Source organism: Convolutriloba macropyga, chromosome 5, assembly GCF_964194025.1.
Source record: "Convolutriloba macropyga chromosome 5, txConMacr16.3, whole genome shotgun sequence".
NCBI lineage: Eukaryota > Metazoa > Xenacoelomorpha > Acoela > Convolutidae > Convolutriloba > Convolutriloba macropyga.
Genome location: NC_134472.1, coordinates 69,929,143 through 69,944,139, shown reverse-complemented (window position 1 = coordinate 69,944,139; position 14,997 = coordinate 69,929,143). Strand labels below are relative to the sequence as shown.

Genomic DNA, 14,997 nt, shown 5'->3' with positions numbered 1-14,997 from the left:
AAAATTATGGATCTTTTTCCGTTTGTGCCCCCCTCCCCCCAGCTTAGTGGGTGACACCCCAGACGCACGTGCCATATTTTTAGATAATCACTTCTTACGTAATGGCACGTGCTCTGTAACTGTGAGAAGAAAAACGTTCTGTGGGGGGGGGGGGGGCACAAACGGAGAAGATCCAAATTCTTTAAAATCTTTTTATGCCAAATGTAAGTACAGAGTTTATGTCATATGGGATCTTCGCCTGATTTTGGACTCAAATAGTAAAAGGACGCAGATTTTGATTCCTTATCAAATCTACCCTGAATGTATTGTAATTAAATTGATGTAGTGCGTGGTAGGTACGTACCTATGTATGAGTCTGTTTGCCTCTTGTCTCTTAGCCTTCGCCTTCTGAGCACTCTGATTGACAGTGTAGAACACTAGCATGTACAACACACAGATCAACACAAACACCAGTCCAGTCACACACGGGTAGTACAAATGCAGCTTCATCATCGACTTCTCGTCTCCGTGGAAAATGCTGGAAAACAAACAATTGTACTGTAATTAGTGCTTCTTACGCAGAAGTCAAGGTGTACGTTTGTACGTTAGTGATCAGGCAATTAATTCCTGAGGCGGGTGGGGGGGGGGGGTAAAATGCTTCATGCAAACGAATTAAACCAACATATGAAGCTGACTTTTTGCATCAGTTGCATTAAAAGAAATTGGGCAAAGAAATACAAATTGCAGAATTTTATAAAACTGAAATGATGAATGCGCCTAATAGTTTATTTTTTTCCACTCATTTTCTTTTGAAGACAAATTTTAGGGACATTTGACTATTTTATATCGACAAGTGGATTTTCAAGATCTCCTTTTAAATTTTTTAATCGGTGTTCGCCTAATTTCCACAAAACTTTTTGTTGTTAATTTCTCCCGCAAAAACACCCTGCTTCCCAAACGCATCAGCCCACTAGGCGTAAAAGCCTTTTGATGTCCTTTCAAGTGTGTACGTAAATTATTTCTTTCAACTAATTGTTTCACATACATACATGAGAACAATTTATTATTTAAAATCTACAATTTTTTGCCTATATTGTATTTCGCTTTATATCCCACCCCTTCATTTCTCAAAAATCTATCTGTTCTAACTTAACGTACAGAAATTTGTAACTTGAAGAAATTTGTAAGTGATGTGCTTTTTAAATAATTTTACCCTGGAAGACAGGCGACACTGGTTGCTATGACAATGGCACACCCACACATCACATATGCCCTTCGGGGAGTCATCAACTGAAATACAGCCCGCATGTAGTTTCACTGTTCGGCAAGACCCAGACAAGAGCGACAATTAAGGAGGACATTTTGTTAGTATCTGGTTCCATTTATTCAGTTTCTTTGACGTTTCAAATTGCTGGAAAACTTCGGTATTTATTTACCAGGGTCGTTAGACGTCTGAAATTATGACCAATTATAACTTGTGTATGCGATTAGTGTGGCGAAAATTGGAATAAAAGAGATACTATAATCAAGGTAAAATGGCATGGAAAGACAGTAGAATCCCCGAAGAACAAAAAAGCAGCTCAGGTCACGTCTGCGTATGAATATACCCTTAAGTACGCTCTATAGAGACATATATTTTTTTCTTGTGGTTCCGAACCACTTTAATGAAGGAGGAACTATATGCTCAGCTGGCGTTTTTGTTTAGCAATAGCAAATTCAGTTGTGTTCTCGTCATTGATTTTTGCATTGAAAAAAATAGTTTTTGGCTCTGTAATTTAAAAAAAATAGCAATATTTTCATTCCAAATACAGGCAAATCTTCTTTCATATAGGGGTCCAATTTTGGGAGACACGATGTTGTTCAAATGAAGAAAGTATGAATAAGTATTTTTCTTTCTGCGTAAATTTCATCGTTTTTATGGCTAAAACAGAGTGTTTTCGTAATTATAAAGAAATTTCCAATTTTTGCCGGTATTTGTCTTCATTTTTGTAGTTTTTGGACAGAGTCTAAAAACTATCATCTAATTCGCTATCTTAGGAGAAATAAATTTCTTATGCTTCAGTTGATACCATATATTTTGTTCGCTAACAGAACTCGATATGTATCCAAAAGTTACTACTTGTTTTGAATCTATTTACGTACATTCAAATCGTTAACCTATTTTACCAACCTTTGTAAAAGTTATTTTTCTTAATGGAGAGGAATCAAAAGCAAGACTATTGTCGGTCTAGATGTGGAACTCTACAATCCCCAAATTATTTGAAAATGAAGGAGAATAAGGCCAGTGGAAACCCATTAAAACTTCAGTGAAAAGTTAATGATTTTTTCTTGGCTTTAACTCAGTTTGCGTAAAATGGTTGGTTAAACTTTGAGTTCAGCATGTATTTGTTGTTACTTTGAAGTGTTTTACTTAGCCTCACAAACTACTTGTGTAATTGGCCCCTCTCTAAGCAGTTATAAAATATTCACTTAGTTTTTATTAGTTTGGTGTTCTCATGGTGTTATTACTTTTAGAAAGGTTATTTCGAAAAATTAATGCTTAATGATCTTTGGCACCTATTACCTTATGTCTGTGTCACCTTGTAGCGTAGTCGCAGCCAAGAAGAGTTTCCGCCGTCTCTGGGATGATTTAGAACGCTGTCTTCATTTTGGTTTTCATAGCGTTTTTGGATTTTTGTCTTTTTAAGTTCCTTTTTTGCTGTCTCGTCACATCGAATCGTTTATGATGACGCAATATTGACAAATCACTTATCATTCTAACATTTGAGTGTCGCTGAAATGGAGCGCAACTGATTATTTTATTGTTGTTAGTGAATAAATTATTAGTTTAACGTCCTCAACACCGTTTTTTAGTAATTTTTTGGCTTTTCGACATTTCTTCTTTTTGTAGTCGTACGATGTTCCGGATAATGACAGATCTCGATAGCATTCTATGGAGGTTTTAAAGAAGTTCTCCTAATGACTTCAGTTGATAGCTCATGTTGTTCGCGACTTTGAGGTTAAATATCTTCAAAAAGATTAAACGCACTTTTTTGTCTGCTTGTTAATTATTCTCAATAAAAACAAGTCTTATAAAATTTTTGATTAAATGCAAGTTAGGTGGTTGCTTTGAGTTTTTATCTGGCGCTTTTTTGTTTTTTTTTTAATAAACAGAAATTGAGTTTTGGTCGTAATTAATTCTTGTTTTTTGTTCGATTTTGTTGTTTGTCTTGCCTCTTATACTAATGGCTGGTATGATTGGTTTTTCTAACGCATTTTTAAATTTGTTTACTGGGTGATTTGATTTCAAAGTTATCATCTAAACGAACACAACTGTTTTCGAACAGTCTTTCCTAATGACCATTTAAATTCTTCAACATCCAATCATTTCAAAATGTCTCAAATAAAGCAATATTGTACTTAAATCTCAATCTCTGAATACTGAAAAGCTGTTCACAGAATCAAAATTGCTGCCTTATTTTCAAATTTTAACAATAATTTTTTATAAACGATCGCTGCAGAATGTTTCTTGTTCAGAATATTTAGTACTCCATTAATTGTGCTGTAACAGTTGCACGAAAGAGAGAAAGAAAAGGCGTTAATAAGTTTGAATTAATATTTTTTCAGTGATTCTAGAAACTTCTAAGTGATAATATAAAATTTTTAAACGGATCGTGATCATCATACAAAAATCATCCACAATCTTTTTACGCAAACACTGCAAGATCATACTGAGAAGTTTGTGTTTTAAATAAACAGATGGGCCTTAATTGAGCGCCTTAAATAATCTTTGGATGGCCAACAAGAAATTTCGTCCATGAATGCATTATCATACTTCATTTACGATCTTGTTTTCTACAGTTTAGTTGAGCTGCGATTAGCTGTGATCAAACTTGACATTTCTTCTGAACTGGTACTTTCTCTTAAAGCCCACTATGATCGCTCTTCAAATCAATTTGACCATCTAAGTTTGAAAAAGTGCCTCGGACTACTAGTATTTTGCTGCTTCTAATCATAACTCAAAAGGTCACCTGTTATCCAATGTAAAAGCCAGATTATTTTTCGTTGCTCATCCGAAGAACTTTCTGCATTCATTTCTTTCATGTGAAATTTTTGGTTTAAAACATAAGTTCTATATCGACATAAGCGTAGTTTGTTTTTTTTTGTGGCCTGGATTTGTTTTCCAGCTCATTTCACATGTTTTTTTATTTTTCTACTTGGTATCACATTCGCGCAGGAATCAAGAAGTAACTGATTAAAATTTTGAACTTTTTTTTGTAGTTTTATATTTTAACGCAATTTTAGACTTTCCAGGATCATGGGTATGTTTTTTTAAAAAAAATTGATTTGCTTTATCATTAAAAGTTTAAGCGGTTCCAAAGAAACAACTTATATTATTTTTATCAATGTTTAAAGCGTGTTATCTCTGCAGCATTTCCTGCACTTTACATCAGCATGAAATCGATTATACCACAACGGTATTTTATACTTGTAGCAAATGAGATATAATTTGGGTTTTCATTCAATCAATTCAGCTCAGACAAAATGTCGATAATTTTCTCGGAAATTAGCCAAATAAGCGCCGATACACTCTGATCGAATTCCTTTTTCTCCTACTCAATTTTTGCTGAAACCATTACTTACCGTTTTTACTTCCTCTTGTTCTAAAATTAGAAAATTAACGGGAAAATTTAATACCTACAAGGGTTTGATGAAGCCTTTCTGGTTTCTTATAATTTTAGTATCAATTTAATGAACACATCATAGTTTTCGTGTGGGTAGGTTTCATTAATTGTATACTCCCGTTGTGTTGTAAAATCTGAAATTGCTCTGAATTCAGGAACTATAGAAATGAAGGAAACTTTACTATGTAATAGACGGTACTAATAACCGAATATGCTTCGTTTGATGAACTCAGAGATAAAACCAGACTTTTAAATTATGATAACTATGACCGAAAGGTTATTAGAAGAAAAAATTGTAATTGTCGTTCTCAGCTCTGCTGATCAGACTCAAACATGCGCGTGCAGGCTTAAAAATGCCAGATGTATACAGTGTCAGATTCTAGAATGCTAGACTTTACTATATACAGTCCCGCCAGGTTTTAAGAATTTTGGTATTTTAAAACCCGCAAAGTGCGTTTTTCGAGCAAGGTAACGTTATTCTACTGAAGTCACTTCGGAATTCTGAATTTCAACTTTGAACCACTAAAGCGTTTCTCGACAAAAGTCAGATCTTCTCAGTGACCTGATCGGAGTCACGAAAACAAAACTTATTTGTGAGGTGTAATGGCAGTTTACCAATCATAGGAATTGTCGAATTAAGATTCAGTTACTTTGACTCTTTGGAAATCGCATTACCATTTTAAACAAATTTTAAACAATAAATGATATTTAGCACTATTTTGACCTTTTTCCCCAGTTCTTTCGGTGCGCATGCAAATGGGCTGAGCGCAAAGCATTCATTTAACTAAACAAGAATGTTCGTTAATGTGCGTTCGCACATGATATTCCTACCCGAATTCATCTACACGTTTGACTTAATTGTCAACCAAACAAAAACATAATAAAAATAGATGTTTGAGTTTAAAAAAAAAAACGTTTGAAAATCGAACTACTTATTGAATTACATAATTCCATGCCTCATTACAGCGCTGACGAGATCTTTCATACAACTTCTTTTAAACCAAATAATTTCTAAAGTCTTTAAAATCATTAGCTTTTAACGAAATAATTCATAATAAATTTACTAAACATTCGTTATGAAACCAATAGGATCTGTCGTTGGTTAGATTAAGACATAGGAACGGACTACAGAAGCAGAAAAACTCAAAAAAATAAACAATTTGCGAAAACACAAATCATTGAAGCGATTAAAATCATTAGCTATTATCTGAATACTATGTATTCTTCCATCCATTTTCAATGATGAGAATAAGCTACAATTTGACGAAAAAAAAACAAAAACTGAAAAGTTTAAAAATCATTGAAAATGTATAATATCATAAACTTTGAGACTATTCGCTATAAAATGAAAGCCTCGGGTAACATCAATCCTTGAATACTCAATTACAAGCTCTTGAGACCGGTCAGCATTTTACGCCTACCGAAAGATTAAAAAATAGTCAAAAACCGCTAATTCAAAAAAAACCGAGAAAAGTGTCGAAGCCATTAAAAAATAACTTTTCGTTAATGATTTTTCTATCATCCAATAAATTTTTAACAACATGAGATTCTTTTTTCAATATGACTTCGAAATATCAATACATATGAACAAATACATTAAAAACACGAAATTTCTGAGAAAATCGGTAATATCAACGCCATTAAACTCAATTTCTTTCAGTGAAAGGCAATAAAAGTGCTCGATGGGAGCATAAGAGTTATGCCTCGATGAAACGACGAAATGATTTGTCATTGACAAGTCATCGGTACGATAAGACATTACAATAACCATTGACTAAGAAAACAACAAAAAAATACAGGCAAAAACCAAAAATTCAGTAGAAAAGTGCGAGAAGAAAGTGTCGAAGCCATTTAAACCATAAACTTTTCTCTGAAAACTTTATCTACGATACATTGAATATCCTTTGTTAGCCAATTGGAACTAACACTAATAAGATAATGTGATTAGATTTCAGAAGAACCGCAAACAAATGCAAAAATTTTCCAAATGTTCGAAAAATTTACGAAAACTCGCGCATCGATTTTATCAAACGAATAAGTAGAAGATAAAGCCCCAAATTAGATTATTATTGTTGGAGTAGGAAAAAACGAGTTCGGTAATTACTGAGGCGTTTGTACAGTTCACGAAGATAAGTTTACGATTCGTTAAAGTTCAAAAAAAATTTTGAAAAAAAGCTTTTGAAGTCTTAACAGCCTTTAAAGTCAATAGCTTTCAACAGAAGTAAATAAAAACGCTGAGTTGTGACCTGATAGAAGAACAAAGATTTTTGTCATGCATGGGTAATCAATAATATCTCACAATAAATCTTATGACCACGAAAACAACAACAAATACATGCAAAAACCAAAAAATCAGTAGAAAAGTGCAAGAATAAAGTGTCGAAGCCATTCAAACCTTAAGATTTTCACTGAAAACTTTATCCATTCAACGTCTTCCCTAAACCAACAGGAGCTATCCAAATCACAAAAATGTGATAAATTTTCAAAAGGATTCAAAAATACGAAATTATGAAATTAAAAATTGTTTTTGAAATCTTGTGGCATCGAAGTCATAAAACCAACAGTTAGACAACAAAATAACTAAACAGATTAGTTTTTGTTGCAGTGGAGAGGATGGGGATCCTGTCAGTACTGAGACTGACTTACAGTTTACAAAAATAAGTTTATGATCGTTTTATGTTTAAAAAAAATTCAAAAAATTATATATAAAGTCTTCACAGTCATTAGCTGCCAAATCAAAGCACTGAATAGATTCTCTAATGATCATTACGAATCCCATCGCAATTTTAGGGCTCCAGAAATTCAGTAAAACCTCGAAGAGAAAATCAAAATTTCAAAAAGATTAAAAAAAACTCAGAGTCGAAGCCATAAAAAACATGTGCGATTCCTTGCAAACGTGTTTTTTGTTAATTAGGCGTCATTTTACTGTTGATGAAGTTTATCATTAACCCAACGTTGATATGAAAAGTGACCAGTCTCTAGGTCACCTAAAGAAAAATGAAGTTTTCTAAAAAACAGCCCTCAATTAGAATTCGAATTTTTTTATAGTAAACTTCCCTATGAGACCAGAACTCGACTTTTTATTACCTTTTGTGTATTAGGAATACAAATTTGATTCGTTTTGTGGCTTGAAATGTATAATTTGAAGAAAAATTACACTAGAAGTGAACGAAATCATACCAAATATGACGTCTTCACACAAAACTTCAATCCTCGATAACTCCTCGAAAAATACGAAATTAAAAAAAAATCTTTTTAATTTCAAATTCTAGGCTGGACGAGCTTTTTAATGATACCATTCACATTTCTCTACGATGAAGATATCGATCGGCCAAAATTGTCTGAACAAAAAAAACCCGTTTGAGTATATAGTTCCTTTCCCCACATGTGGGGTCGGAACAAACATTTTCTGATGAAGCAATAAAATTTGAGCCTGATTTAAAATGGGACTTCTTCGTATTTACTTCGTTTTCAGTAGTCTAGAAGTTGCTCCACAAAAATGTTTGCCTATGCAACTTTAGACTATCCACAAAAGAAGCTCAAGTCAGCCATAGTAAATTTTTTTTACGAATGGGTTGTTGCCGATCGGTGAGAAATTTTTTGTTGAGAAGGTCTTCTTAATTGCCTAGCAATTTCGTTTCTATGCATGTATGTTAATTTAAAAAAATTGATCACAATTTATAATAGTTTATTTCAATTAATTATCAGTTCTTGCTTTTGTTTGACTGGTATCAGTTGAAATCAAAAATTTCAGAATAACCTAAACACGAATGCTTGCATTTTCGGTGGGTGGCACAGAATGTTGCCACATTCGCATTTGAAAGCAAAACATATTCCAAATCAATATATCGAAAAGGACCTTTCAGAAACGTTTGTTTTAGCACCAAACATTGTTTCTATCTGGTTGCTACAAACAAGTGGAAGTTGTTTAGCTGAAGTTTCAAACAGATAAAAAAAACGAGAAATGTTTGAGTTTTCAGAGGAGCCCCTAAACCTGAGTAGACATCAATTGCAACTTAGTTCAACATAAATTATAATAGATATTATCAAAATAGTTTTTCTAAACATTTTGTAAGTAATCAAGAACCCGTTACTTCTGAATTTTTTTTGTCATTGACAATTTTTTTGATTTGAGTTTCATTAGACTCTTTCTCTAACTCTTTGAGAAAATAAAGACTTTTCAAACAAATCTAAAGTCAAATTGGTGGCTCTTGACTCGAAGTTAACTGTTTTTGATGCTCTCTAAATTTCTTAGCAAGAACGTTTCAGTCAAAAGCCTTAATAAATATGGCTGTGGAAACTAATAGTTTTAATTATACAAAATAGTTATCACTTTTTATCTAGATTATCTCGAAAACACAAACTCGAAAAACATTAAGAAAACATCGGCTGCCCGTCAATTGTGTTCAGTGAAATTTATCTAACTTTAAGTTATTCGTAACCATAAAACTTTTTTCAGAAACGCAAAAGACTGGAAACGGAATCATTTTTTTAAAAAAATTTATTGTCATAATTATTTTGGAATCTTTTCCGTTTGTCCCCGCACAGTACCTTATACTCTCCCAATTACAGAGCACGTGTTCTTACATAGTAAGTCGTCATGTAAAAACATGCCGGGTGCGTTTGTGGTAGCAGATGTTTTGCACCCAGTAAGCAGGAGTCACAGTCAGAAAATATTCTTCTTTCCATTGTGGCTTATATGATCAAAGGGAGGAATTTATCTCAGTTTCTTTTTTGTTTTTTACAGCATTCGTCAACTGTCATTTGGTTTAAAACAAGAAGAAAATAGCATGTAAAAGTCAAAAATGATTGAGACCGTTGTATAAACAAGCATCAAAAGCAGCTGAAACGAATCAATCTGTTTGAGAAAATCATAAGCATGACCAGACAATTCCTGGAATGAATGAAAATTATGCAGAAAAAACAAATAAAATGCTATTCTGACTAGCTGAATGATTTCACTGCTGACGTGTTCTGTGTTTTGTTAACGGCAACAAAACGGGATTACATGTTTAGGGACTACACAAATAGGAGGGTTAAATAAATGAACCTGGGGATTCAAAGTTATCAAATATCATATTAACACTCAGATTCAACTAGGAATCCTTTGAATAAACTCAAATAACATGATAAAATAGTTACAAAAACTACTATGCAGAGCTGAAGGGCTGGCAAAGTTTCTAAATTTTACTTAGCTTCCCAAAACAGGTGGCGTTTTGTAGTTAGAGCGTTTTGGTTGCTTATATAACTGTAAAATGAAGACAAAAATATCTTTAAGGAACCTTTAAAATAGTAAAACTTTATGATCTAATTTTTTTAACACTGCGAGAACGAGTTTAATGTTAATATATGAGCATCAAATCTAAAAAAATCAACTTCTCAAAAAACAATGTCAAGTTTGATAGAAACGTGATCATCGTAGAAAAAAGGGGCAAAAAGAAGACGACATTATTTACTAGAGAGCCTTTCAGATGTCTTAAATTTTTGTGATTTGGTGGAATTCATTTTTTGATTAATATAATTGTAAACTATGTTTCCTGCAAAAACGACATTAAAATCATTGGAAAGATGGAAAAATTTAAATCGGAATGGTCTCTAAACTCTTCGTCTCAAAGCCTGTCAGCAAAAAAATAAAGAAGAAGCGAGAAAAGTCTGAACAAAATTCAATAAGTAAATTGTTCTAATTTGGAAAAACTGTCATTTTTGGCAGGTAATCTCCTTTAGTTTGAATGAAATCGAATGCGACAAATGCCTGTTTTAGATACAAGTTGTGCTCGTTAATGATAATCAGCCATGCCGCCCAAAAAGACTATGAATTGGAGAAATGGAATAAAAAATCGACACTCTTTAAACAACGATTATATTTCAAATCCAAACACCTTCAGAATCATAAAAAGTAATTAACATAGTTGAAACTAAACACTAACGGAATTGTTTTTATGCTCTTTGTTAACAGTTGTTAAAAATCTGATATTGAAAAATTGATAACCCTAAAAGCAGCAAACAAAGCAAGGCAAGTCAACAAAAATTCGAAGTCCGATTTCTTTCTTATCTCAGAAATAGCTGTTCGCACCCTGAAGCTTAACCTTTATTGTTATTTGTGCTGCCTGGGTGTGATTTCGGTTGCATGAGACTTCTCAAATTTGACATCCCATTGACATCACAATCATCAAAAATTATGTAGAGTTCCTTAAAAAAACTCCACCCAGAGCAATCCAAATCATATCAAATTTGAACTCAATACCAACTGACTGAGTACGTGAAGCTGCTCCTGTCAACTCAAATCTGTTTCATTGAGTGGTACAAATATGACAAAAATTTTCATTGGTCTCGTAAAGATGATCAAAAATTTAAAAATGTCAAAAAAAGTATCTCATTTATTTAAAAGCTCAGTGTTGTTCAAAGAGCACAAAACGCAGAGTGAGATTAAGACAAGAAGACTGGCTACATACTATCCAAATTTAGCATTGTTACCATAGTTTTTTCTTAACTATAATTTCTATTGAGACTCTGTTAATGACAGTTTTCCTTGAAAAGCAGTCTTGAGATTTTTTTAAAATAAAGAAGTACCTAATCTTTCGTTTACTTACATGTTATTGGTTTATTTGGACTAATATCAGTTGTAATCGGCGTTTTGAAATCACTTGAATGCCTAAAAGTTCGGAGATAAATTGTGTTTTATGGTAAGATCTTTTTTGAGCAACTAATTTATGGTTTTAATTATAATTATAAATTGTTTGTCTTATGAGTCTATTTTATGAACTTGCTATCACAGACAATGAAATTCTGTCTAGAAAAAAATTGTAAACAAATATTTTCGCAACAGTTCTAAGTACTTTTTTGAGTAATGACAGTTTCAGGGCTGAATTTTTTTGCAATCTTGATATGAAAGTTGAGACATTTTTATGTCGCTATTATTAATTTTAAAGTAGCATTTATATTCTATATTTATCATTAGCTTGCCATTTTTTATCGATCAAACCAACAACATTTAACAAAATAAGTATAAATTTAGCTTAGGATTACCAACTTTCGATCATGGCGTTTCACGACAATTGAAAATCTGGCCATGCTACGGAAAATTACTTTATATAACCGCCTTATCATTAATTTAAGCCGCGAAACTCAACCTGGAAAATCAACCTTGAAAGCTGAGTTAAAAATTTGGGCGGCGTTTTGTGATTTAATTGAACGTCTTTTCAGAAGCTGTTTGATCTCGTTCATATTTGATAATAATTCTGCTTTTGTTCGTTTAATCAGTTGAATATTTTTGATGATCAGCCCAAACGCCGGCACGTTTTTGATGTTGTTTGATCTAGCAATGAAAACTTGATTAGTCAAATCATTGAAAATACGAAGATTGACTTTTTGCAGCCCATTATTTCACCAGTATTTAGGAATGTGTGTACGTAAGCGTATATGTGCCTGCGTGTGTGTGTGTATGTATGCGTGTGTACTTATGTGTGATTGAGTGTTGTTTGTATTTGTTTGTGTTTGTTTCTGTTTATTTGAGTTTGTTTGTGTGACTCGATCTACCTGATGAACAGCCCATCTAATGGAGAGATATCTGTCTATTGCAATGTTGAGCAGCATCAGCACAGACGCACACTCCATAAACATGGCCAGCTAAAACACACAAAAAAACATTTACCATGTTAATGCCCAGACATAGTGCACAAATTGCGGCAAATTGTGGTGAAAACAAATAAATTTCACCTCAAAGCGCTCGCAAATTTTAGTGGCGAATAAGGTGAATTTGTCGAGATTTTTTTCAGTTGATGGTAACTTCCTCAAATTAATTATAATTTCGAGAGAAGAATTAACAGCTTTGCGTTCGAGTGATTCTGGTCAGAAATTCATTCGATCTGGGACCTCATCCTTAACGTGAAATTAAAGTGGGAATAGGTAGGTCACTGGGACACTGGGACTAAAAACAGCTCACCGAAAAATGCCACCACAGGTTAACCGCGGACCGAATCGTATAAATACTCCCCTTTTTGGAATTTTGAGCCACGAAATTACCGGGTTAACGGGGATTTCCCAGTGTTTCTGGATGGGAAAACATCAAATTTACCTGATTTTTTTTGAAATATTCTCGTTAACTAGCCCGAAAAGCTGCCGTTTCACCGGGTTTATTGGTAATTGTAAAAACTTACTCATATTCTGAAACTTCAGCTCTTGACATATGAAACGAATTACCTGGTATTCTTCTAGCACATTTTTTTTAGAATTAAATTGATTCACTATCTCTCATTCAATCTGAAAAAAGAAAGAAGCGAAAATTGCACCGGAAAAGTAGCCATAAAAAAATTCTTTGCATTTCTTGTGGTTTTTCTTTGATTTATTCATTGCAGAAAGCATTCAATAAATAGGTCTAGAAAGATACGAATGTCTGGGTTGAGGTGTCAACGCTAAAAATTGCCCCAAAATTTCCAGAATTACGTTGGATGCGTAAAAGATTGTAAGAAGTGTGGTTTTTAGCGCTGAATATTATAAATGCTGTGAAAAAAATTCACCTCTAACAATTGCACACCGTACAAAAATTCATCGAAAAATCACCACAAATCCTTAGCAATGATTTGTTGCAAAAGTTGCGGTTTTTAACACTGAGATCTTTATTTTCACAGCTTACTGGTGGGAGCTATTAAATATTTTTTTGACTGCTTAAAAACAAAAAAATGGAAACAAAAATTTCATCGCTAATAGCCGCTAAATTTACAAAAATGACTGCTTATATTTTATATATATATATATATATATATATATATATATATATATATATATATATATATATATATATATATATATATATATATATATAGTGACGTTAATTTGGTTTGAATCCAAAAAAAATTAAGGATACCACTTGGCAGATAGCGCAGAGGTGCCGTAAAGAATGTGGCTACTAAGGAAGAGTTGAGTGGTTTTAATGCCAGGGTTGTGATTTAATTTTGTGAGAAATGATAAGTTCACAGGAAATCTTACAATTATTTACCGCTTTCGCTGTAAAAGGATTCGGGCTGTTTGAGTTGAAAAATATATGTTTTAACCGCTATTCTTTCCAAATCTTGTATTATCTTTGTGTAAAACATTCACGCCGTTGTCAATAAATTAAGTGAAATGTCAATATTTAAGTTATTTCTGCCTGCTCAAGTTAAATATTTGTGTTTCATCGGTTTCAAAAGAACATCTTGGATAAAGTAATTGAGTTTTTAGTTAGCATCGACTTTCAAATCTTTGTCGACATCAAAAGTGTTTCGTGCAACCTTACACCTTTTTAATGATTTTTCCTTTTCGTGTTTAAAAATAAATAATTGTGCGACAATGAAAATAGTTTAAGTTCTTTTTCAATTATATTTTGAGCTTACTTAGAAAAATATTTGATTTTTTTCACAAACATTTCAACTAATAGTTCCAAGTAATTTCATTTCAATCGAAATGTCGCTTCGGTTTATTTGTATAATGTTTCATTTGTATAAACTTCTAACAAAACTCTACTAGGATCAAAATTTTTCGCAAACTTTAGGAAGATTATTGCAATATTTACAAGTTTATTGCGTAAAAATTTTGTGCATGTTTTTTTTGAGAATGTGACAGACATGCGATAGAAAGGACTGCATAAGTTATAAAAATTTTCTTAGTGCTTTTTTATCAGTTTTCACAAAACCCTCAAGTAGTTATTTGTCCCAAAAACATCGCCTGCAGTTCATTATTGCTTAAAACTTTTTTATTTAATTGCCGTTAATAGCAATGATAGCATCCGCGAAATTTACGGCGAAATTGCTCAACGTCCCTAAACTAATCAATCAAATTGCATCAGATTGTTGTAATAATTAAAAGCTATAATTTTTTCCTAGTTTTAATCATTTGATTAATTCTACGGTTTAACTGCCCGGAGAAAATCTTCGAGGGGCGTTTTTGCAGATAGGATGGCCATATCTGCAACTTCTTCCGGTCACATTCCTTATATAGTGATATACCCTGACGGGTTCCTTATCATAATTAAATCTTACGTTTGAACCTGGTTAGCAACAAGGAGGCTCGGTAATGTGCTTTTGCACATTAGGTTCCGACCCCGCTCAACTACATTTTTCACTTAATTGTCTACCAAATGATGAAGAGATAAAAAAAAATTAACATATCAACGTATCGCTCAACAAACTACTAAAAGAATAAAACAAACTACCATAGAGGGTCTATGAGACCTGTGGCTACCATAATATGACTACCAGAAAAGACGGCAATAAAAATCAAATTGCTACAAATATTAATTACGACCAAAACTCCTTGTCCATTTTTTGAAAACCACTAATAACCAAATCAAAAGGGCATCAGATAAAGTTTAAAGTAAGAA

General features: G+C 32.8%; 1 protein-coding gene across 1 annotated transcript in view; it reads right to left on the bottom strand.

The window, feature by feature from the left end:
- The window catches only part of LOC142339599 (uncharacterized), a 98,685-nt gene that overhangs the window by 9,478 nt on the left and 74,210 nt on the right, over positions 1-14,997 (bottom strand). Inside the window, exons 3-5 of the mRNA XM_075389749.1 lie at positions 12,180-12,269; positions 1,193-1,269; positions 344-517 (exon numbers count right to left, since the gene is read on the bottom strand). Coding sequence (XP_075245864.1) covers positions 344-517; positions 1,193-1,269; positions 12,180-12,269 — 341 coding nt within the window. The remainder of the gene's footprint in view (positions 1-343; positions 518-1,192; positions 1,270-12,179; positions 12,270-14,997) is intronic.